At 40.8% G+C, this 23,747-nt stretch overlaps 1 protein-coding gene and 1 long non-coding RNA gene across 2 annotated transcripts in view; one reads left to right on the top strand and one right to left on the bottom strand.

The window, feature by feature from the left end:
- Window positions 1-22,036, top strand: part of PAH (phenylalanine hydroxylase) — a 56,142-nt gene extending 34,106 nt beyond the window's left edge. The window contains exons 6-13 of the mRNA XM_020804418.3: window positions 7,833-8,029; window positions 8,416-8,551; window positions 10,219-10,288; window positions 11,333-11,389; window positions 13,203-13,298; window positions 13,753-13,886; window positions 15,570-15,685; window positions 17,469-22,036. Of these exons, the coding sequence (XP_020660077.2) occupies window positions 7,833-8,029; window positions 8,416-8,551; window positions 10,219-10,288; window positions 11,333-11,389; window positions 13,203-13,298; window positions 13,753-13,886; window positions 15,570-15,685; window positions 17,469-17,512 (850 nt within the window). The 3' untranslated portion in view covers window positions 17,513-22,036. The remainder of the gene's footprint in view (window positions 1-7,832; window positions 8,030-8,415; window positions 8,552-10,218; window positions 10,289-11,332; window positions 11,390-13,202; window positions 13,299-13,752; window positions 13,887-15,569; window positions 15,686-17,468) is intronic.
- LOC144583111 (uncharacterized) lies at window positions 678-6,614 on the bottom strand. Its single transcript, XR_013536715.1, has 3 exons — window positions 1,916-6,614; window positions 1,714-1,755; window positions 678-777 (listed from the first exon to the last, which is right to left on the bottom strand). It is a non-coding gene; the product is annotated as an uncharacterized LOC144583111 (long non-coding RNA).
- Window positions 22,037-23,747: the final 1,711 nt, after the last annotated feature.

Here is a 23,747-nt window from a genome sequence, read left to right as displayed (position 1 = left end):
CAGAAATCAAAGAAATAAACCCCGCCAATAACCCATTACTCTGCCCAACGACTGTAAGCCCAAACATAATGTTTAATGCTCTTATGGCCAAGATCGCACACCACTCCAGCCATCCTGCCCTCTGAAAACACCTACCTGTCTGGGAATCCATTACTACAAATGTCTGGGTACTGTCCATCATCTGTGACAGCTACCGCACCCATTTCTTCCAACTTCCTCCAGCAACACACGTCATCACTCCACCATCTCCAACCTTACAAGAGGAAATAAGAAATTTACTCCTCAAAGATGCCATACAACCTGTCTCACAAGACAACAAAGGGTTTCCCCGTCGCTATTTTACTGTACCCTAAAAGGACAGAGGTCTTTGCCCTATCTTAGACCTATAAGACTTAAACAAATACATAATTACCACAAAATTCTGTAGGGTTACCCTCGAATCAGTTCTCCCTTTACTCCACAAAAATGACTGGTTCACTGTCATAGATTTCAAAGACGCATACTTCCCTATTTCCATATATCCTTCACACAGAAAATTCCTTCAATTTCAGCTAGCATCACAAGCCTACAAATTCAAAAGGCTTTCTTTCTGCCTTGCAACAGCTCCAGGAGTATTCACCAAGTACATGGCACCGGTAGCTGCTTACCTCAGGTTGCAAAAATTTCTCATTTTTCCATATATCGATGGTTGGCTCCTTGTAGCTCATTCCAGTTGCAAGGCCCAATGAGACACTCACTTCACCCTTACCCTCCTTCACAATCTTGGTCTCGCTGTCACTGAAAAAAAAAATCAAATTTGAAACCTACAAAGATTATTCATTATATAGGGGCATGCATAGATTCCACACAAGCTCACGCCTTTCTTCCTCTGGAAAAGAGAGAAAATCTCATAGCATTACTTCAGGTTTTCACCCCTCATGCTATGGCACTCACCTTCACTGTGCAACATCTACTAGGCACCATGGCCTCTATGACTTCAGTAGTGCAGCACGTATGTCTCAAGATGAGTTCTCTTCAGTCATGGTTTCTCGCCCTCTTCGACCCTCTCACAGACTCTCCTCACACTCTTTTAAAGGTCACCCCAGAACTTGCCTCCCAACTTCAGTGATGGCATTTTCCTCCCAACCTATCCGTCGGGCGGCCATTCCAACAACCACGACCACAAATATTGGTCACCACCGATGCCAGCCTCACAGGCTGGGGAGCTCACTGCAAATATCTCAAAATCCATGCCAAGTGGTCTTCCAGAGAGAAATTGCTTCACATCAATGAATTAGAGCTGTTGGCGGTTATAAAAGCTCGCAAAGCTTTCAGAAATCTCCTTGCTGGCAAGATGGTACAAATTGCTACCGACAACACCACAGTGATGTACTATATTCTGAAACAAGGTGGCACCCGCTCTCCAAGTCTCCTCTATTTCACAGTTGACCTCTGGGAGTGGTGCCTGGCACATCATATCTGCCTCATGACTTTACACATTGCCGGCCACGACAACAACTTGGCTGATCTACTCAGCCGCACCAACTCACAACCTCATGAATGGGAGCTAGACCAATCAGTTTTTCTTTGCCTATGTGAACGATGAGGCAAACCAACTCTCGACCTCTTCACCGCCCGTGTGAATCGGAAGTGCAAACGATACTGCTCCTGAGCCAGCACTGGCAAACACTCCCAAGGAGATGCATTTGTCAGCTGATGGCCCAAGACCCTCACCTTTTTCCACCGTTCCCGCTTCTCCACAAGGTCATGGTTCACCTACAACAAAACAAACCCGATGCCATCGTTATAGCCCCTTGGTGGCTGAGACAACCCTGGTTTCCAGTCCTTCACAATCTCTCATCAGACATTCACCACCTCCATCACCTGCCCCACCTCCTCACGCAGAACAATGTCCAAGTACTCTACCCAGACTTACCTGTTCTGCACCTGGCAGCGTGGAGGATTCCACTTCACTAATGAACGTCCTCCGTCAATCAAAGAAGCCCTCCACTAGATTCAGATCTTTCACTGAAGCTTCTTCATTGCCCTCTATCAACCCCTCACTTGCTACTGTTCTCTGTTTTTTGTTTTTTTTTGCTTCATCTCAAGTCTAATGGCCTTTCCCTCTCTTCCTTGAGAATTTACCTCTCAGCCATAGTTTCTTATCAGCCCCCTAACTCTCTGGCAGCTGATTTCTTCAAACATCCAACATTGAAATGTTTTCTTAAAGGTCTATCCCATATCTACCCAGATACCTGCCCGCCTTCCCCTCAATGGTCACTAACACTAGAAGCTAAAGGCTCCTTTCGAACCTTTAGCTTCAACCGATTTATGGCTACTTACCTTTAAAACAGTTTTCCTCGTTGGCATCACCTCAGCTCGACGAGCTAGTGATTTAGCAGCCTTACATCACGACTATCCTTATTTACATTTTTTTTCCGGACAAAGTCAAACTATCCATGGATATTTCTTTCCTCCCCAAAGTTGTATCTCAATTCCATCTCTCTCACCTGTTTATCCTTTCTTCCTTCTTCCTGTCACCGTCCACAACTCAAGAAAGAATCCTCCATACTTTAGACATTAGGCGAGCCCTTGCCTTTTACGTTCAATGCACCCAGGCTTTCAGGTGTTCACCTCGACTTTTCATAAGTCACCAGCTACCTACTACAGGTTGCCAGATAATGTCTGAAACTATATCTAGATGGGTCGCTTCAACCATTCACCTCGCATATAAGCTGGCATGCAAACCAGTCCCGAAGGTGATTCGCCCTCACTCCACCAGAGCAGTGGTGACCTCCTATGTAGCGTACCTCTTCCAGATGTCTGTGCTTCTGCCACCTGGGCACAGCTGTCCACTTTCATCCGGCATGATAGACTTGATATCTGGCAGAAGTCTGATGTGGCCTTTGGACGTGCTGTTCTAGCCTCTACCTTGGCATGACACCCTGCCTCCGGGTAAGACAGCTTTTTAGTCACCCAAGGTGTGATTCACAGAGGCCACAAAGAAGAACGACAGGTTACCCACCTGCAATTGTAGTCTTTCAAGTGGACCTCTGTGATTCACACATCCCGCCCATCCTCCCCACTGTCACGCTATTCTGCTTAATGTAGTGGCAGTTGACACAACTGAAAGGGGAGCCTTGGCACCAAGGTACTTATATGAGGTGGGACGGACCTCATTTTAATGTGTTTTTTGCTACTGCAAAAGCTCTCTCTCTATAAAACCTTTATTGGCATTGTAAAATACAAGTAAGTGCACAGCATAGTTACATTCCAGTCCCAGGTAGGGGGAGGAGCAGGCTAGGGGTTATAGTAGGTAAGGTTCGAGAAAGTTTATGGGGATATGGGGAGGGGGGAGGCCTTTATAACAATGAGGAGGAATTCGGCTACTTGATTGGTAATAGAAGTCGAGAAATCGCTCAGTAGTATGGGGGAAGGGTCAGGGAAAGAGGAGAAGAGGGAAGAGAGAAGTGGCAAAAGCTCTAGAACTTTCCAATGAGGCTCCTCGCAGGCGCGGATCACCCAGGGTGAATCACAGAGGTCCACTTGAAGAACTACAATTACAGGTGGGTAACCTGTCAGTTCTACTCATAAGTGAGGCCACAGTCTCATAACTATCTTGTAGTTAAAACGGCTACAGTTACACCACAAAAAGAATGAAGCTACCTTTGGTTAAGTTACAGTTGTAATATAGTTATAGTTTTATCTTTGGAAAAAGAAGTTGGTTCTCCCTTGAAAAGGGAAGGAGGGAGGAAGGGAGGGCATGCCATCTTGGCCACTAGCCATGTCGATTGGGGGATTCTGTGCATTGTAAGTCCAAAAAATATCTTTTTTTGTCATTTTACATTCCAAATTAGACTGGCCACTTCTTGTTTCATCAAAGCAGTTCCTTCCTAAAGAGTTCATTTTTCCATTGCTGGCTTTCTTTCTGCTTGAGGCTTAAATTTTTCTTTGATTGTATTTATCCTAAAATTACCACTCACCAGAAAAAAAAATATTTCATTCAGATGAAGACCTTGCTTCAGAACCACAAAGCTTTGTTATTTAATTGCACTGCAGTAGCACAGGCAACTACAAAGCCAGGAAGACCAAATAATGTAGCATCTCATGTGCGTCACATTAAATGGGAGAGGAAGGCATACATGTGTGCAATTAACATTAAAAGAGACTGAAATAATGAACCACTTATGGTCCGGGATCTAATATTTTGTGTTGGTCATTTCTGAGGCAAGTACATTAGGAAATGTGTAGTGGGTTGCCTACTGCTGAATATTTTGCACACCAGGGGGAGGGTGATGAAGAGGACATATTATTTTCTTAAATTAATGTGACGTATTGTTGAGCTGGTTTATCAAAGGTCAGCTGAGAACTAACAGAACTAAATCATCAGATTATTCATATACAGTACTTGTTTATTGCCAAATTCTAGTTTCAAGGCTATAAACCTACTCATGGTCCCAGTTAGAACAGTCCTTTTCAAACAGGAAGATTGACAGTAGTGTTGACTCACCAACAATTGATTCTATAGGTCTGCTCTAACTAAGACCAGCAATAGGGTTTAGGCCAGAATGGCTACCATTCAGCCTCAAGACCAGCCCCATCATAAGGCAGAATGACTGTAATATGTTACATGTTAATTATGAGTAAAATTGTCTGTTGATTTTTAAAAGTGAAAAAAAAAAAAACCAATTTTCTTAAATACTACCATGTTAACTTTTTTAAATTGCAAACATTCTTTGAAGCGGTGTTTGTCTGAATTCTCCCAGTGATGTCAAAACCTTTCAGCCCTGTTGCACAACATGGCCTCGTCCAAAAGTTAGGAACAAAGCAAGGAAACTAGGCAACTTGTATGTAGATGCACTTGAATCTCTTATGCCATTTGGAGCAAGGCTGGAGTGGAGCACCAGCACTATGACTCATGAACCTTCTTGTTGTATGAGCTCTAGGAACAGCAGTGCAGAACCTAGAAAAATCACCAATGGAATTATGCTGAACCTTCCACAGGTCTCAACAGATGTGTAGAACTGAGGAAATCACACCATATGTTCTTGCGGCTGTTGGGAAGGTTGTGTGAAATGCAAGACCTGTCAAGTACAGCAGTAATCACAACAGGTTGCTGTTTAACCAGCTATCAAAAAACATTATCTTCTCTATTGTTGTTTAGTCGTTAAGTCGTGTCTGACTCTTTGTGACCCCATGGACCAGAGCACGCCAGGCCCTCCTGTCTTCCACTGCCTCCTGGAGTTGGGTTAAATTCATATTGGTAACTTCGATGACACTGTCCAACCATCTCATCCTCTGTCGTCCCCTTCTCCTCCTGCCTTCACACTTTCCCAACATCAGCATCTTTTCCAGGGAGTCTTCTCTTCTCATGAGATGGCCAAAGTACTGGAGCCTCAGCTTCAGGATCTGTCCTTCCAGTGAGCACTGAGGGTTGATTTCCTTTAGAATTGATAAATCTTCTCTAGATCACCTCAATATCCCAGAAGTCTGGGCCCATTTATCCAGATTCCTCATGTATCTGTTGGCCCAGAAGCAGTTTTGACGTCCTCTCAGTCCTTGCGCTCAAAGGATCTGGTCACTGGTCTCATGTTTGGCCTTGAAATGTCAGGAGACAGGATGCTCCCAGTCTGGCAAACCTGTTTAGTCAATGGGATGCTCCCAACCTATTGAATGATTGGGTTGTTTTAAATAGAAAATCTTGTCTGTATATTAATCAACTTGTTATTCCAAAAGGCATCAGCCTGCAATCCAGTGTGAAAATAAAGCAGTTCATTATAGGGGCTTTGAATGTAAAATTGTAGCCTCACTGAGGTTTGTCCTTAGAAAGGATGGACAATTTACAATAGTATTCAAAGATTCCCAGGTTTTGTTTTTTAAAAAGAAAAAAACCTTCAGGCATTCATCTTTATCCCCCACCATTTCCAACCCTGGTTTCCTCTCATCCTCTCTCACCTGCTACCCCTAGCACTGCTCTATTGATCTCGGCTGCTTTCAAATTGGTGTCTGACAGAGCCTTAAGCTCCTGTTCTTTTCTCCAGGCCTACGAAGGTGGCCTAAGGATTAATTAGAAAAGGTCAATGCTATAGAAACCACAGCCGTCCTGAAGGCCCCCTCTTTCTCTTTCAAAATCATGTTTAAAGCTCCAGAGATCAAGGAGGACTGGTGCAGAGACACAGAAAATTGCACAATTATTGGGGTGCAGGCTCAAATGGAGAGGGTGGAGAATTAGTAGGGGTATCCCTGGTATTTTGACCCAAAGCCTGCCGCTTTGGAAATCTCTCACATTATCTCAGCAGTGCCCCCAACCCTATTAAATTGCCGGAAAAGAATTTTTGATTTGAAGAATGGGGAGAGAAAACCTGGGGTGGGGGGAATGGAGAGTCTTGCTGGTTCATTTTTAAAATTATTTTTTCTGAGGACCTGACCTCCTTCAAGCAACAAAGCCGAACAGGTCAAAGGACTCCCTTTCTGGCTTGATGCAGGGCAAAACTGACAGCTCTGTAACTGTATTTGGGGCAAGAGATGGATTTTGGGGCTCCTGCTGAGCCATTACTTTAGCTGGCTTCTAGGACCACAGCATTTTAGGGCCGGGAGAGATTTAAGGGGTTATCTGCCTAAGCTAACCCCTTTGTCCTGTGGCTAGGTTCTCTGTGGCTAGATCACACATACTAGGTATCCAGGTTACCAAAATCTGGAAAGAGAGAAGTGGAAGGAAGCATAATTGTCCAGCTATTGCTCCCTGTAGAATAACAAAGACAGAGATAGTTCAGGGTATTGTTCTTGTTTGCTTTCAGAGCTTGGAAGTCACTACTTACAAATCAGTAGCAATCAGTTCCTTTTGCCCATAGGTAACTGCAACATGACTGCAAATATTTTATTTATTTATTTATTTATTCAATTTATATGCCGCCCAAACTACCCAGAGGTCTGCAATTAACAATTGCAGTGAAGGATGGTTTCACTCCTTTTGCAGTGTGCATGTAACTTTCAATACCAACGGCAGCTCATGGTCTAAGCAAGGGGTTGCCCTGCTCCAGTGGTTACCTATGGGTTTTACCTCACAAAATGGTTGAGGAGGAGTATCAACTGTTTCAGGTCCCTTCCACAACTAACCTGTTGTCTCTAGTAGTTACTGAGGTTATATTGAAGTGGGTGGGAGAAGAGTATGTTCTGTGCTGCAGGCCAGGATTCAAATATTTTTAATGGGGAAACACAAAAATAAAACTTTATTTTCTTAAAATGGCAAGTTTATTGTCAGCCATAACTATGTTGTGGCCCTGGAACTGGAAGTGTACCTAATTATTTTTCAAACATAATGTAGCTGAATACAGGAGGATCCAAAGTCCTCAAAGCCTGGATGGATAAATCCATTAATTCTGGTTTTTCCAACTTATTTGTTTTGGTTTTTGTGTGAGTGTGTGTTTTTTTTTTTAAGTTATTTCTATCACCCTGTCAAAACAATTGTGAATTTTGGTAAATTTTTGCAATAAACTGCAACAAAATACTTTCCCATTCTAGAAAGAGCATAGAATTTTGCATGCAGAACATCACATGTTCAGTTCCGAGCATCTGTTACTGAAAGATGAGTCAGAGTGTAAAACCAATATGGCTCAGAGCCAAAAATTACTTACCTGTCACCAGGGCTTCGAAAAACTCCTTCTGAGGACTATAATTCCTAGGATTCCCAGGTCAGCTGTATGGGGGTTTCTGGGACTGCTCCAAATCCAAGCTGCAATACCTAAAGAGAATGAAACTACTTTTGGGCGGAACCTGTGCTTGTGGGAATCGGTGTTGAGCTCTGATTTTACTATAGATTAAATTTCTCTCTCTTTCTTCCCCCCCCCCCCAAGTGGCCAGCCTATCCCTAGGGTAACGTACACCGAGGAAGAGAAAAGAACATGGGGAACAGTCTTCAGGGAGCTCAAGACTCTGTATCCCTCTCATGCTTGTTATGAACACAACCACATCTTCCCCCTTCTGGAGAAATACTGCGGTTACCAAGAAGACAACATTCCACAGTTGGAAGATGTCTCAGTTTTCTTAAAAAGTAAGCAAAGCTGCGGGCGGGGGGGGGGGAGAGAGATCCTGTTTCACTAGCACAACATGGTAAATACGATCCTAATAATTCAGGGATGGTCAAAATATAGCCAAGTTGGGCCTCACAAGGAGTCCCCACATGAGCAACTAGTTTAAAAAAATCTATTTTCACTCCAGTTGTCCAGACACTTTATTTTCTTTTGTATTGTTTGTATTTTTTTTAATCAGTCCCTGTAATATCTGAAGTAGTTACTAAGGCTACAATCCTGCCCATACTTAGCTGGAGTAGAGCTGTGTTCAATTGCACTGCATAATTTATCCTTAGCACTCACGTTTACATCTGTCAGAACACATGTTCAGCCAGAGTATAATATGGAGCTTTGCTATTCCTTCAAGGTTGCACCGGATTTCGCCTACGTCCTGTGGCAGGTCTGCTGTCATCACGAGATTTTTTGGCTGGCTTGGCTTTCAGAGTATTTCACTCTACCCAGTACATTCGCCATTCATCAAGACCAATGTACACACCAGAACCGTACGTTTTTCCAAAAGCTCCAGACATTCTACCTGGACAATGGACTTTGATGCCCGAGCTGTGGGCAGAGCTTAGAAATATTAATCTTTGAACTACCATTCCCAGAATCTTGCCTGGGAGTTGTAGCCCCTCAAACACTAATGTGTTTCCAAATTGGGAAAGAATTTCATTACATTCAACAGTCTTTATGGATGTAGCCTTTTTTGCACCTCTCCTGTGAGAACAAACACACCTCACCTCAAGAATCTGATCATTTGCAAGGTTCACTATGAACTCCAAGTGAGGACTTGGAGAATTCACTGTGCTGTGATACAGATACAGTGGTGCCTCGCATTACGATGTTAATTCTTTCCAGAGAAATCGTTGTAGAACGAAAACGTCGTAATGCGAAAATAAAAAGCCAATTGAAATGCATTTAAACCCCTTCAATGCATTCCAATGCGCTGGAAACTCACCGTCCAGCGAAGATCCTCCATAGGGCAACCATTTTTGGTGCCTGTGCAGCGAGGAATCCTTCCCAGAAAACAGCGCAAAAAGATTGTCATAATGTGGTTTTGTCATAATGTGGGGCAATCGTTAAGCAAGACACCACTGTAGCTTTTATGGTTTTTTCCCATGGTTTCTGAGATCCAAAGGCCCCTTGTAACCCAGTACTCAACTGAAGCCGTGGTCACACTAGAAAAATGTCCCTCTTTTTTTCTCACATCTTCTGCTCCCTGTATAGTCATGCATTGTGGTCCCACGTTAGTGGTTCTTAATCATTGGTTTTTAACCCTTCCACCTTAGAGGTTTTTAACTGTTCCACCTTTTTAAGGGAAAATTGGATGCAGTGCATTCATCTGCATCCCTCAAGTGAGACACATTCCCTTCCTTTTCTGTGTGTTTCTCTGTTCCCCTTTCCTTTAAAAAAATGGTGTGGGTACACCAGTGTGTTAGTAAATTATCCATGCTGCAAGAATACCTTGAAAGCGCATTGTCTTCTTAGCACCACCTGATGAGAGCATGTTGTGGGTGGCAGGTTAAGAAAACTCTCTGAGAGTACTTCAAGCCGTTTTTGACAGAAGCATATCAACAGAAGTGCCAACATCCCTGTTAGAAAACTGATTTTTAAAAAATTAAGAGAGTTGAACAACCTGCATGTTGAAAGTTGTTTACTGATAGGATGAAGGAAGGAGAAACAGAAGCTACAGTAAAGGAAAAACAGCCCCAAATTCCATATGAAGCTCTTTCTGAAATCTTCCTCCTACCTACAGAGAGCTAACTAAAGACCAGAAGAAAGAGGGAGATGATGTTCACCATCCATCTTTCCCACCACACTGACTAAAGATTGTTGATGAGAATAATGTCCCAGTCTGGAAGTCAGAAGCTGTCAATGGGAAATATTCTGGCTCCACTTTTCCTCTTCCCATCCTGATACTTTCTTTATATGGTGCAATTTACAACATTTTGTCTTGTACTATGTTTATATTGCCAAATCAGTCTGATATGTTTCAGACTTGGCCTGATCTCACCACAATCCAGACTAGTCCAATCCAGTTTGGACTTGATGCACATAGTTCTCAGTTCATTCCCCCCCCCCCCCAAATGCAATTGATTTTATTTCTGTATTTGAAGCAATGAATAGTGTTTGTCACCAATAAAACTCACATGTATTGCTTTTCTTCTAGTGATGTTTGTCACGAACTCTTAGGCCATGTCCCTCTTTTTGCTGATCCCAGTTTTGCTCAATTTTCACAAGTAAGTAAAACCTTTTATTTTAAATATAATAACAAAGAAAGATCATTAAGAAATAAACGGTAGTGTTTAGTTTAACTATTTATATAAGGAAGAAAAACTCAAACACAGTTTCCAGGAAATCTGCGTTCTCCATCTAAGACTACAGCCTTATACACACTTACCGGGGCACATAGACAAACAGGATAAGACTGCTAATTAGTTTTCCTAAGCTGTAGAAGCCATTCAATGAAAGTAATTAGCAAAACCTTTTCAGGCTCTTGCAAGCTAATTATGTTTCAAAAATCATTGGCCCAAATCCTGTTGTTTAGCATAGTAAATTGCATTAGAGTAGGCCCATTGAATCATTAGGGATTTGATCAATCAACTCCTCCATAGGTTACTTTGATTCAAATGGCTTATTTGAACTGCAATTTATTTTATTGTAATAAGTTGCAGTTAGACTAGGCCCATTTGAATCAGCTTACAGAGAAACTGAGTCACTAACTCTCTACTGATTCAATACTCTACTGTAATTTACTACATTAAACAACAGGATTTTGGCCTATGTCACACTGAGCTGTTGTAAGCTAATTGCTGCTCAAATATTCAACATGTCCAAGAATACAACTAGCCACCAGAAATACAAGGGTTTCATTGACTTAACATGATTTGAATGTTCTAACTGATATTTATAGAAATTTGCTTTAAGACCAGAGCCTTAAATGAAGGGCAAGAAATCTCTGAAATCCAGATTTTTTAAAAAAAAGTGTGGAGGGAGAAAATGGGACAGTATTTTCAGTGCATGCCATTCCAGAGCTTGGAAATGTTATTTTTGAGCTAAAAACATTTTGATTTCAGAATGCTCCCATGAGCATTGCCCATACAGATGGCAGATTCTGGAAATGTACTCTGAAACAATAACATTTCCAAACTCAGATCAAATCGGCCCATTTCTACATTGTGTGTATTTTCTTTTTAAAGCTAGATGGGGGAAAATCATATATAAATAACATTTAAAGAGTGTGCTAAAAAGAAACACACAATAATAGTATTTCATTTTTATAGGAGATTGGATTGGCGTCCCTGGGAGCACCGGATGAATACATTGAAAAACTTGCTACGGTAATTGTAGAAGTCTGGTAGCCGTTTCAGCATCATCCAATACCAAGTTCATGACAAAAACTCTAGACTCATAGAATACAGAATGCTACCCCTTCACACAAAACCTGGCTTCATGTATAGATAGATATTGACTGGACTGGCTTCTGAACCTTCATTCAACACTAGAAAAGGGACAGCACCCTCTAGCGTACCTACGTGGAGGTTGGTTGACTGTTGAAGGGGCAGTGAATCCACACTGGGATTTAGTCTGAACTTTACAAAGCCTATCCAATGTACTGAAAATGATCGCCTAAAGAGGGGCAATGCCATGGATATCTCATCTAAAGGTCAGGCTAAATCTCAGAGCAGATTCACCACCTCTGTGAAATCAGAGTCATGTGATACCACTGTGCAGGATTCATAAGTCACATCTGTCCCATATCTGTATCAACCAGCTGTGTATTCTAAATCAAGTAACCGGTGCATTATTTTCACCTCAAATACACCTTTATCCTAAAATATATATCCTATTCACATGAATATTAAAATTGAAATAAACAAGTTGTGGAACTCTAGAGACCAAGAGATGTATTTCTGTGTGAGCTTTGGTAGATTACAGCCCCGAAGGAAGTGGACTTTGATTCAGAAAAGGTTACACTGAAATAGGTTTTAGTTCTTCAGGTGCCACAAAACCTTTTGCTTCTAATTTTTAGATACATGCTGAAATAGCTACCGCTCTGAAAACATTTTATACGTGCTTGTTTGTGCATGCGCACACATGTACACATGTCTGTGCAATCTCTCTCCTTGTGTGTGTGTGTGTGTGTGTGTGTGTGTGTGTGTGTGTGTGTGTATACCAAGATATTTACTACAAAATGTACTAAATATTTAAATCTTAAATCTGGGCTGCCAGATTTAAGTAGCAGGCTCTGGAGAATGGAACTTGCCTCCAAACCAACTGTTTGTAGAATCAACCCTGAGGGTTACATACCTAAATAACTCAAACACCAGACAAAGCAACCAAAATAGGTAATAATAACAGCCCAGACTAGGTGTTTTCATGGCTGAACCTATGGCAACATGCACCCAGCACTGCAGAAATTCCTGCCAAGTTTGCTGGGCCTCACATCCCATAAGTGATATCTTGGGAGTTTTCCAGAACCCATACTGTTGTTGGGCCTTTTGCTGCTGCTGCGCCCACTGCTGCTGCCCGGTTGTGCGCAACAAGAAGGGTCACAAGTCACAAGACTGGTGCTTCAGACCCAAAGTTGCTTCAAGTGAAACGATAGGCCTGTGCATGCATCCTTTGCATCTCTCACCAGTCTCCTACCTTTATTGGTGAAACACACCTAAAAACACTGTCACACCAAGCCAGTGATCCCTGGTGCCAGCTGTGTACATGTAGATGTGGGTGATCAGGTTTTTTTCAGTCAGCACAAGAATGGAACTTACTGCTGATCCAACACCACCATCCCGAGATTAGTCTCTCCTTCTGGGGATGCCGTGAAGCACAACAGTATCTCGAGACCTCCACTGGCCCCTTGAGGCCTGGTGACCCAAGAGCGGGAGTGGTGGGCCAAGTCATCTTCCCTCTTTTTTCTAGATGTCAAGCAAATATTATAATGACCTGTATTTCATTTATTGAAAAGCGAAGGTCTGAAAAATGACACCTGGCCCGAACCAAATAAACTAGATGATCATATCCTAACATTAGGAAGCTGGCCATTAGTGTTGCAAAATATACATTGTCTAATGTGGTGCCAAATGTATCTCTTCGTAGTATCACCTGTGCAATAACAGACACAGATAATCTTTGCACCTTCTTTTCTCCCAGGTGTATTGGTTTACAGTAGAGTTTGGACTGTGTAAAGAAGGCAATGCCATTAGAGCCTATGGGGCTGGACTGCTGTCATCATTTGGAGAATTACAGGTACGGATCCGGCTTGAGCAAATGAAAATTGCATCCTGCCCCTGCAAAAAGTAAAAATGTGTAGAATAATTTTTCTACAGCTTTCTGCAGACCGTATTTCCAAGTTTCTAGATCAGCCTGATGGCACTCACACTTGAAAAGCAATGATCAGATTGAGAAAAGATTGCAGCAGGATCACAGTGTCCACAGGGAATTGGTTCCAAGCCAACCTGAGCAGATGCAGAAAAATGCAGAAGTATCAAACACTGTACATTGCATGGTCTCTCGCTCCCTCTAGTGCTCTGTTCTGGTAAATACAACCTGGAAATGCATGTAAATAGATTTTTAATTAATATTTTCAGCCATCAGATTAGTGTATCAGCTGATATTGTTCCCACAGATAGGGGTGTCCTACTGTATTCTGTGCCGAGGCAACAATAATAATTTCTAACTGTTTTATGCCTTTCTCTTATAGTACTGCTTATCAGAGAAACCTACCATTGAACCTCTCAACTTGGAAAAGACAGCAGTTCAGAAATACCTTGTCACGGAATTCCAGCCTATTTATTATGTTGCTGAAAGTTTTAAGGATGCAAAGCAAAAAATAAGGTAATTGCTTTCTTTGCATTAGGGCTTGGCTGAATTATTTGGGCATCTTTTCACATTTCTATAAGCAGAGCTCAGGAAGAGGGAAATGAAACCTCTTTCCTAGCTACTCCTTCCCCAATTACCACAATTAAATGCCAGTAAAATTAATCCTTTTTTATGCCTCCAATGTGGTAAGAGTGTTGGATGTAGGTGCAAGCTGCTGGATATGGATTCTACTTGTGCATAGTGGGTCAACCCCACAATTACTTATAAGTTAAAAAATAATGTATTTCAGCTTAGGGACACAGTACACATTTAACCAAGGTGTAGAATTCTACAGCACTGTATCTGTAATTTCTGGAATCTTCTGGCTAACAGGGTGAGATCCAGGGAAAAAAAACAAGAAAATATAAGTGGCCATGCTGGCTGACAAAATTCTAAGTCCAAAAAAGTGATTTTTCCAGGTTCTGGGTAGCTTTTTATCTGGTCCAGCCAAGATTCTCTCATGTTTTGATGAAAGCATGGAGTTGATTTTTTAAAGAGGCTATGACCATGATGTTCATGGAATTCTAGGAATCATAGTCCAAAACAGTAATTTTTCCAAGCTACTTCCATTATACAGGAATGTCACAGAGGCCGAGGTTATTTCATGAAAGGCACCTACCAGCAATTACAGACCCTTTTGCTTAAAAAGTGACAGCAAGACCAGCTCAATATATTGTGCCGCCTAAGGCAAAAGACAAGATGGCATCCTTGTCCATCTACAGAGAGGAACTGACTAGACTGGCAGTTGAATTCCACTTTGACACTACCCTTATTCAATCATTGTATAATCTGGAATCATTAACAGAGTTATGAAAGAGAAGGGTTCTCTGTTGTCACTTTGCTCATGCAGGTAGCAGTATGTCTGAATAGAAGAGAAAGGCCCAGATTTTCCAGTATTTTTGCTCAGATGTAGAGCCTACACATGAGCAGGAACATCTCTTCTGAACTATCATTGCTTGTGTGAGCAAAACTATGAGAGTAGGAGTAGGGCTGGCTTCTCTCCTGTAACCATTATGATAATTCCAGATTAAAGGACCAGTGAATAGGGCAACTGGTAATGTGACAACATCTTTAACTGCATCGGAGGCAGCGGACGAGACTGAGGGAGGTGCTGAAAGATGGTAGAGCATGCACCACCTGGTCTTCTAGCAGAGAAGAACAGCGAGATACTACAAGAAGAACAGATGGAAGGCGACTACCACATTCCTTCCCCCAATCATCTACCACCTGAGGTGGTTGCCTCATGATGGCTCATGACAGGGACTAGACCTGGGTAGACCTCTAATTTAATGAATACATATTGTATATTAAAAAGCCATCAAAGCTGACACTGAAATAGCCTATGCCATCTGAGGGTGGTGGTGGTCGTGAGGAGAACATGTTGAGAAAAGGATGAAAATGTGAAGTTCCAACCAATGCATGGAACCGTCTCACAAACAATTATCTCCCATCCCAAATCAAGGAAGAGATATTGTTTCCCATCCACATGTACACATGCACTGTTACTATTGGTGTGATTTATTGTGCAGGTCCTCTGTTTTCTCTTTCACCTTTCCATTCTTGCATGTCATAAAATCCTACTTTTCCCATTTTTGTATGATGGCGTTTGGTAGGAACACAGACTTCAGGTTGCATTGAAACTTCTGTTTTCTCCTTCAGGAAATATGCCTCAACCATCCCTCGTCCGTTCTCGGTCCGTTACAACCCTTACACTGAAAGAATCGAAGTCCTGGATAATGTGAAGCAACTGAAGAATTTAGCAGATGCCATCACCAGTAAGAAATCCCACTTCACAAAAAAAGTAGCAGAATCCAGACTACTGAATCGGTTTTCTTTGATGTTCGCCAATGGTACACATTTTTTGCTCCATTCATCTGAATGGAACCCAAAGGGCAAAAGATCCAGAGGATGACACTTAATAATATCTGATCATATGAATGGGAGGGAGTTGGCACCAGTCATAGGGTAAATTATAACCCGACCACAGGAACTCACATCTACATAAGCAGATATATACAGTTTAATTACAATATTGCATTGCAGTAGGACCTCCATATCCATTGGCTTAGTATCCACTGATTCACTTATCCACAGTCTGAAAATATTAAAAATATTAGAAGAAAAATCTGAGAAATATGACGTTACCAGAACTGACCACTAGAGACCATGCTATTTATAGTGTTCACTATTAAATAGTGTTTGCTGCAATCCACATTTTCTGTATCCATGCGGGGACTTGGAACCAATCCCTACAGATATGAAGATCCTTCTGTATTCACATACTATAGAATTTAGCTTCAATTCATACAAGATTTTCAAAACTGATACAGTTTTTTTAAATGAAGTCAAATGTTATGGTAGCCCCATTGTTTTTTTGCCATACACACATTTGCCCCCACTTCATCTTTTGATCTTTTAGGAAAGATATCAGAAATCAATGCAAAGAATTTGTGTAATAAATAAACTTAAGAAGTAAATTTATCATGGAGAAAAAAAACTATATGCAAATCCATCCTGGTCTAAAAAAATTCTAAGCACGGATAGCTGTATCTCATATTCACAAAATTTAAAATTTCCTTCAATAGCAGACTGCCTGGGTGTGCTCACGACAACACAATGGAGAAGCTTAGATTAAGAAATCATGATCTGTCCAACACCCTTCAAGAACACTCAGGATAATAATAATAATAATAATAATAATAATAATAATAATAATAATAATAATAATAATAATAATAATAATAATAATAATAATAATAATAATAATAAATAATAATAATAATAATCACCATCACCATCACCATCACCATCACCATCACCATCACCATCGCCATCGCCATAATCATTATCATTATCACTACTACTACTACTACTACTACTACTACTACTACTACTACTACTACTACTACTACTACTACTACTAAACTCGATTGTAAAATTTGGAAGGATAACATCCAAGCATAGCATCCTTTTTTCTTACCTAACTCTGATTTGTCCTGTGAGGAAGAGCCTCTAGCAGATGCATTCCCATTGGCAGATTCACAGACTACCTTGGCAATCCATAGACAAAGAAGCTAAACTCAAAGGATTCTGGTATTGCTTCTCATCCAGTATAATTACTATTGTCGAGATGCAGTTTTACGATAAGCTGGCTGCAACCTTTCCTCTAATTTTGTGGAACTCTGCGGTGAGGCTTTGCCTCCGGCAGTTACAATTCTGGCCACAAGTGAAAGCAAATGGATACAAACACTCTTGGCTGTGTACACGCAGTGCAGAGCTGCATGTCTGCGCACCCGTACCACCTCTGAGGAAACATTGCCTGGCTGTCATACATTCAATTTAAGTACAACCGTTCAAGTTAATTCAAGTCAATAGAGCACTAGACTTTGACTGAGGTAGTTTGAGTTCAAATCCCTCTATGTCCAGCCTACCTATGAGGGCTACTGTTAAGATAAAATGGGAATAACAGACACCACTTTACGCTCCTTGAAAGAGGGTTGGGACACAAATGGAATGAATGAGCCAGACAAAAGATGGGCTTTCTTTATCTCTTTGTAGATGACATGGGACTTCTGTGCAATGCCCTCCAGAAGGTAAAATGAAGAAGATGACCTGAGACATTGCAGCTTGCTTCTGAGATCTGTGTGGCAAAAGAAATAGGTCTTGTCTAAACAAGAAATGATACTTAACTCCACTGAAACTAAATCAAATAGATGGTAATTACTCTAAGATGTACTGAGAAGGGTGCCAGAAACTACAGTAGCTACTTATTTTCATATGTGTTGAGAATGTGAGGATATATTGAAATTTTGGCAAATGGTTTTAAGGAAGTAAATGAAACAAGCAAACTTTCCTTAGCTGTAGATCCTAAAATAGTGGTTTTATTAATATTTGGAAAGGAGGGAGGTAATTGGATAACTGAAGAATTAATTTCCAATTTGTTAACAGTGGAGAAATTGATTATTGTCAGGAATTGGAAAACAGTGTATAATTTCCAATTAAGTGATTGGTTAAGGGAAGTTTAGGATATAGCTATTATAACAAGCTTACATGTAATATAGCTGGCTAGCTGCCTCCTGTGAGCAGAGCCAGCCTATGTGGCCTTGGACCTCCTGCACAGCCCCAAGGCACCCCCAGAAGAAGAGAATGGTAAACCACTTCTGAATATTCTCTACCTGGAAAACCCTGAAGAGAGTTGTCATAACTTGACTTGACAGCATATGGTTGATATTACATGTAATATAAAAGCTAAAAGGATGTAACAGGCAAGGATGAACTTATATGGGGAGAAATCACTGATTTTGTATTAACAAAAGGGAAGGAGCAAAGCCCATCACAAGAGTCAAAATAATTCTGGAAGAGAAATGGGGCATCACAAGGGTAAATACTTCCACATGATCCCAGAAAGGGTGAGCACTATGTATTTAGACATTCGTCTATTAGATTTCTTTTCTCTTTGTTTTTGTTTTCTGTATAACTAAAATTAATACAATATTTTAAACAAATAAAAAAATCAGAATATCACTAATTAACATGAAGCAGAAATGTTTCATATATTTAATGTGCTTACAATGTATATTTTATTATAACAACATATGGAAATGTTACTATAATAATCTATGGCAATATTAGCGAGCAGATCTACATTTTTACCTGTAACATTAGTATTAGGAAACTCAGATATCAGTAGATAAGTCATTTACATTCTTACATTGGAATTCTACTCATAAGAAGTCCCACTGAGTTGAATGGAACTTACTCTAATGCAAGAGAGCATGGGATTGCAGCCAGGGATATGATGAATACTCTAGATTCCTTCCTTTTGCCGAGAAAAAGACAAAAGTATTTGTTAGTGTCTATGTAATCATACACAATAATTTTTTGTATTTTATTAAATTTCTACACCGCTCCTCTAGACCATGTCTACTTGGGGCGGCTTACAACATAAAATAAGACAATATAAAATGTAAATACCGTAATCATAAAATACAATTGATATATTAGTTAATACAGTTAGATTAAAATTAGCAGAATGGAATGAGATGAGAGAAAGAAAATAAAAGACTTAGCTGGACTGGCTGGTTGTTAAGAAAGACATGAACAACCCATCTGAGGCTTAAAATTGGTAAATGTCTGTGAAATAAAGGACCAGTTATCTCTATATACGGTACTTTGTTTCCGTCTTCTGTTGTGTTGTTTATTGCTTTATCTTGCACAAAAAATGTCATCCTTGCAAATGTGAGGAAGAGTGTAATAAAATATCCAGCTGAATTTGGCACCCAGCACTAGTTTTCCCATATGATATTCATGCTGAAGGGTGGGAGGATAACAGACTTGGTTTAAGGAAAGGGCAGGCAGCTTAATCTGGGCGGAAGTAAGTCATTTTAATCAAAGTAGCTCCCACAAGAACACGTATAGTTCCACAGACAAAACCCATATAAAGGATGAAAAAAAATCTATCTAAATGGGTGAAAGGGCCTTTGAGCAAGACATATCTTAGTAGGCAGGCACATGTTTTTATGTAGTTTCCCTTGGGTTTAGTCCTCTGCTGTTTCCACTTAGAAGATCACTTGACAGATGTTGGGAATAACCTCTGAAAGAAAACACAAAAAGTTGCAGTTTGTCAGAATAGCCACTACCAAGCAGGTTTAACAAACACACACAGGGGTGACATTTTGTCTATGGACTGCATGTAGGGTCCAAATCATCTCAGCAACTGCACGCCCCCAATTTTGTTTGTGGAAAAAAAAAATTAGATCAAAATGTTCTTTTGTGCCCTTTTCAGGATAAGGGGGCAATTTTGTCATGTCTTGAGGGCCCTCTACCTTTCGTCCCAACTCCCCAAATACAAATATATTTTTGGCCCCTAGGGGGCTTTTGCGGTTTGAAAAACTCAATTTTTGTAAGATTTTTTGTTTGTTTGTGGGATGTTGGTTATAGAAGCCAATGCAGCTCTTCAAGGTCCAGCGTGAGGTGTGTGTGGCCTATAACTTCCCAGAAATTGCCTGTCTCTGGTTTAATGAGACATATGTTCAAACTAAGGGCACAGTCCTATAATCCTGTTCTACCAGTGGAGGAACTGCAAGAGTAAGTGGTATAATGGTAAATGTTAACGTGTCCGTAGCTACACCTGCAAAGAGGCTCCAAAACTGCAGACAGCTGTATTAATCATACATATACCTGAATCATTCCCAGGAGTTTTCCCCAAGAAGAATATGGTACATCAGGATCACATTTTTCTAATGTAATGAACATGAATTTTTCTTTTAAGACAAAGACCCCCACCCTTATTTGCATTTTAAGTAAACTCACAGTAACATGCTGTTGCTGGAGAAAGCTATTCCTTGCCGTTCCCTATTACTACTACAGTATGATAAACTCAAGACTGAAACCAATGTCATTGCTGAACAATATGACCCAGCAGAAGCCCTACTGTGCTGGCAGGACTTGAGATACCCCACTAACATAAAAACTGCACCAGTACAAATGTTCAGATACATCAGTGGCTCACCTATATCAAAGGAAGCATTCCATTGGAAAAGATGGGAAACAAGAATAGGCAAGAGACCACCAAAAAGTATAATCATCGTGTGCCACCAAGACAGTTCTAACTTATGAGACCCTTCATCAAAGTTTTCCAGGTAGAGAATACTCAGACGTGGTTTATCATTTGCTTCTTCTGGGGTCACCCAAGGCTGCACAGATTGGCTCTACTCCAGTGTGGGAATCAAACTCCCAACCTCTGGGTCCACAGCCAGATACCTAAACCACTAAGCTATCCAGAAGAATATGGCACAATAACTATTACAACAGCATTACTCTTTTACACCTAAGTATTTTGAGCAACGCAGATTGATTTGTAGTCTTTAAGCAAAAATGTAAAATAGCTATTTCATTTAAATAAAATGCAACTATCATCCCAAACTTCATATCTTGACCTTTATCTTTTTACACATACCCTCCATCAACACATACCAGTCAGTAGATTTTGAACTGATTCATTTTAAAGGTTTGTTTTCCTAGCCATCTTTCAATGGAGCAAGAAAGTAACATCTCTTCTTTGTGTGTGCTTCAAAGTTTTTTGAAATGGGTTCTTGAAACTTAAAAGCAATGCAATATTGTGTAAATATACTCATTCAACAACAGAAGAGGAGACAAATGCTTTGAAATGGAAACTCTGTCCGGATGTTGTTAAGTGTGATTTTCAATTTGTGCAAAATATTGGAAATGATTACATAATCCCAATTAGAGATGAGTCAACCAAAGCCATATGGGGATGTCAAAGATCTTCTGAACAGAGTGTGCAAAGCATGACTTCAGGCTGTGGGTGGATTCTAACTTTGCTTTTGGTTGGTTTGGGTTTTTGGTTTTTTTTTGGTTTTTTGCTTTGTTGTTGAATGAGAGAGGGAGGGACCTGCTCTCATTCAAACTCAGCATAAGCAGGGATTCTCCCTTTAAAGGGATACTAGCCCCCTTCAGTCTTTAACACCTCCAAATATGAATTTTTTAAAAATAAAAAAAAACTAGAAGTGGTCTTTCCCTCATATTTTTGGCAGGCTGTGTGTCTCTGGAGGATCACAGGGGTGGAAAATTGCTGCTCATCCTTTGATGGTGGTATGATTTGGGCAAATATAAGAATTACACTCTGTTGGCGGTGGGGAAAATGTTGGAACCTCTCTAGGTCATTCCCAATTAACAGAGCATATATTTCTCCATATTATGTGTCCATTGACTGATGGGAGAGGGTAGTTTAAAAACCACCATGAAATTTAATATAAATAAAATAACTGAAAGGAAGAGGCTACCCCTGGTCCTCTGGGAGGATTATTACAATTTGACGTTAATTAACTCATAGCAGTTGGGAAAGATGGTATGGCTCAGCTCCTTGGATAGCAACGTCTATGGGGAGAGAATTGCTGCGGAAAAATCAGCACGACGGACAGCGACTTCAATGAGACTAAACAAAGAGCCGTGGGGGGGGGGAGAACTTTATCGCTTTAATTTAACTTCTGACATGGGGACAAATGATCGCCACAATTGATTTTGCACTAGGCTGTAATCCTTTTTCCTTGGGAGTAAGCCCGACCGAAATTAAGGGTACATAGGTGAAATTGCGCATATAGACCCCCCAAAAAAGAAAAAAAAGACAGATACAGAAGTATCCCAACGCCCTCCGCCTTCTGCAACACGCAACAGATGATAAGATGCTGCTAACATCCTTCCCCTACCTCTTTCTTTCCACGATTTTGGACTATAATTCCCATCAGCACGAGCCACTGTGGCCAATGATCGGAGATGTTGGGAGCCGTACTTCACAGCTTTCCAGATTCAATTTTCGTCCCCGTCCCCCCAACCCCATCCGCTTCTTTTCACCCTTTATCTTTAGGAAGAAATAACAGAAATAACAGAAATATTTCCCCGATTTCCTGGAGCTTCCAACTTCTGCCTTTAACAGTAGTCAGAGCGAGCGAGTGAGATGCATTTAAAAAAATAAAAAATGAATTACAAAACATCGTCAAATATGCACCGTTGAGTACGCTCCGCTGTGCCATGGAAGGACTGACGTTGGATTGAATAGGCAGAGTTATTCCGTGCAGGGCGCTTCCCAAGCGGTGCAGGAGCGCCGTCGTCTAAGTGCCTTGTGCTTGGTACAGGATAAGGCAGATCCAGAGAGACTTGGTTTTTTCCCCCCAAGGTCTCTTGTTAACTTTCAGGCCACTGCAGGCGATTTCTGGCGGATGCTACAACCCCGCACCAGCTTGCTAAACTGAAATCCGAAGCCAATTGTACAATTGGGGCGAAATGGGTTCCCTCGGCTATGGCATTGCTGGCTTCTTTCCTCCTTGGTTGACGTCCGAAGGAGTTTGGAAACTTCCCGTACAAATCCGATCTTCCGTCTCCCTCACCCCAGATGATCGCATAGACCTCTCTGTCTCTCTCTGTGTGTATGTGTATTTTAAAGAAACATCCAGGGTATTTTATGTTTGAACCCGCCTCCATCCGAGTAGATTGGTACTGGTAGGGTTTAAACTCAGAAAGGGGTAGTTCTAAATGAATGAATATATATTTGCTGTTTTTCCCAATTTTTCCCCAAATATTATATTCCACTTTTCCCCTGGAAATCCTTGAAAAGGGTTGCACATATGACTATTTTTTATTGACTATGCTTTACTTTGAAGTTTAGATACTTATATGTGTGCTGTCCAATTGTAAGGGGCAAGTATCATCAACTGCGTGGCAAACGGTGGCTATTTTATCATCTGATTCAGAAATTTTAAGTATAAATATAGGTATGTGCTTTTCTCTTAATTTTATATGTAACATTTTTCAGTCTTGGTATTTTGGACTGATGGACGGATAGTTAGAGAGTTTTATTATCCCTTCCCTTCTTTGCCTTGGAGATGAAAGTGGAAAAATAGGATGCACTCTTTTTTTGAAGTAAAGAACAAATCACAGTTCACTCTGCAATGGAATAAACTAAAAATGCAGATGACGTTTTCTTTTGAATTGAAATTGTGTTTCAGACACGGACAGATCAGGCATTAAAGCAAACACGTATTTCCTCGGGTTATAATGTTCTCTTGAGACACTCGGTCCTATTGTGTATGAAACACGGCAGGCGCAAACAAAGCTATGCTATCTCGCAATTGACCACTTATAAAACAAAAGCAAACTACTTTGCCAAATGAAAACGAAGCAAAGTAGAATAAACTTTTTTTTTCCTGTCAAGGCGCACTGTCAGTAACTAGTGACCAACCTCCGATTAGTGAGTTAAACCTAAATAGCTAATTTGAGTCTGTTTTACGCACAGCAAATCTAATTTGGCCGATGGTCCGG

The sequence above is a fragment of the Pogona vitticeps genome, chromosome 5 (assembly GCF_051106095.1).
Source record: "Pogona vitticeps strain Pit_001003342236 chromosome 5, PviZW2.1, whole genome shotgun sequence".
Taxonomy (NCBI): domain Eukaryota; kingdom Metazoa; phylum Chordata; class Lepidosauria; order Squamata; family Agamidae; genus Pogona; species Pogona vitticeps.
This window is presented reverse-complemented; position numbering and strand designations above follow the sequence as displayed.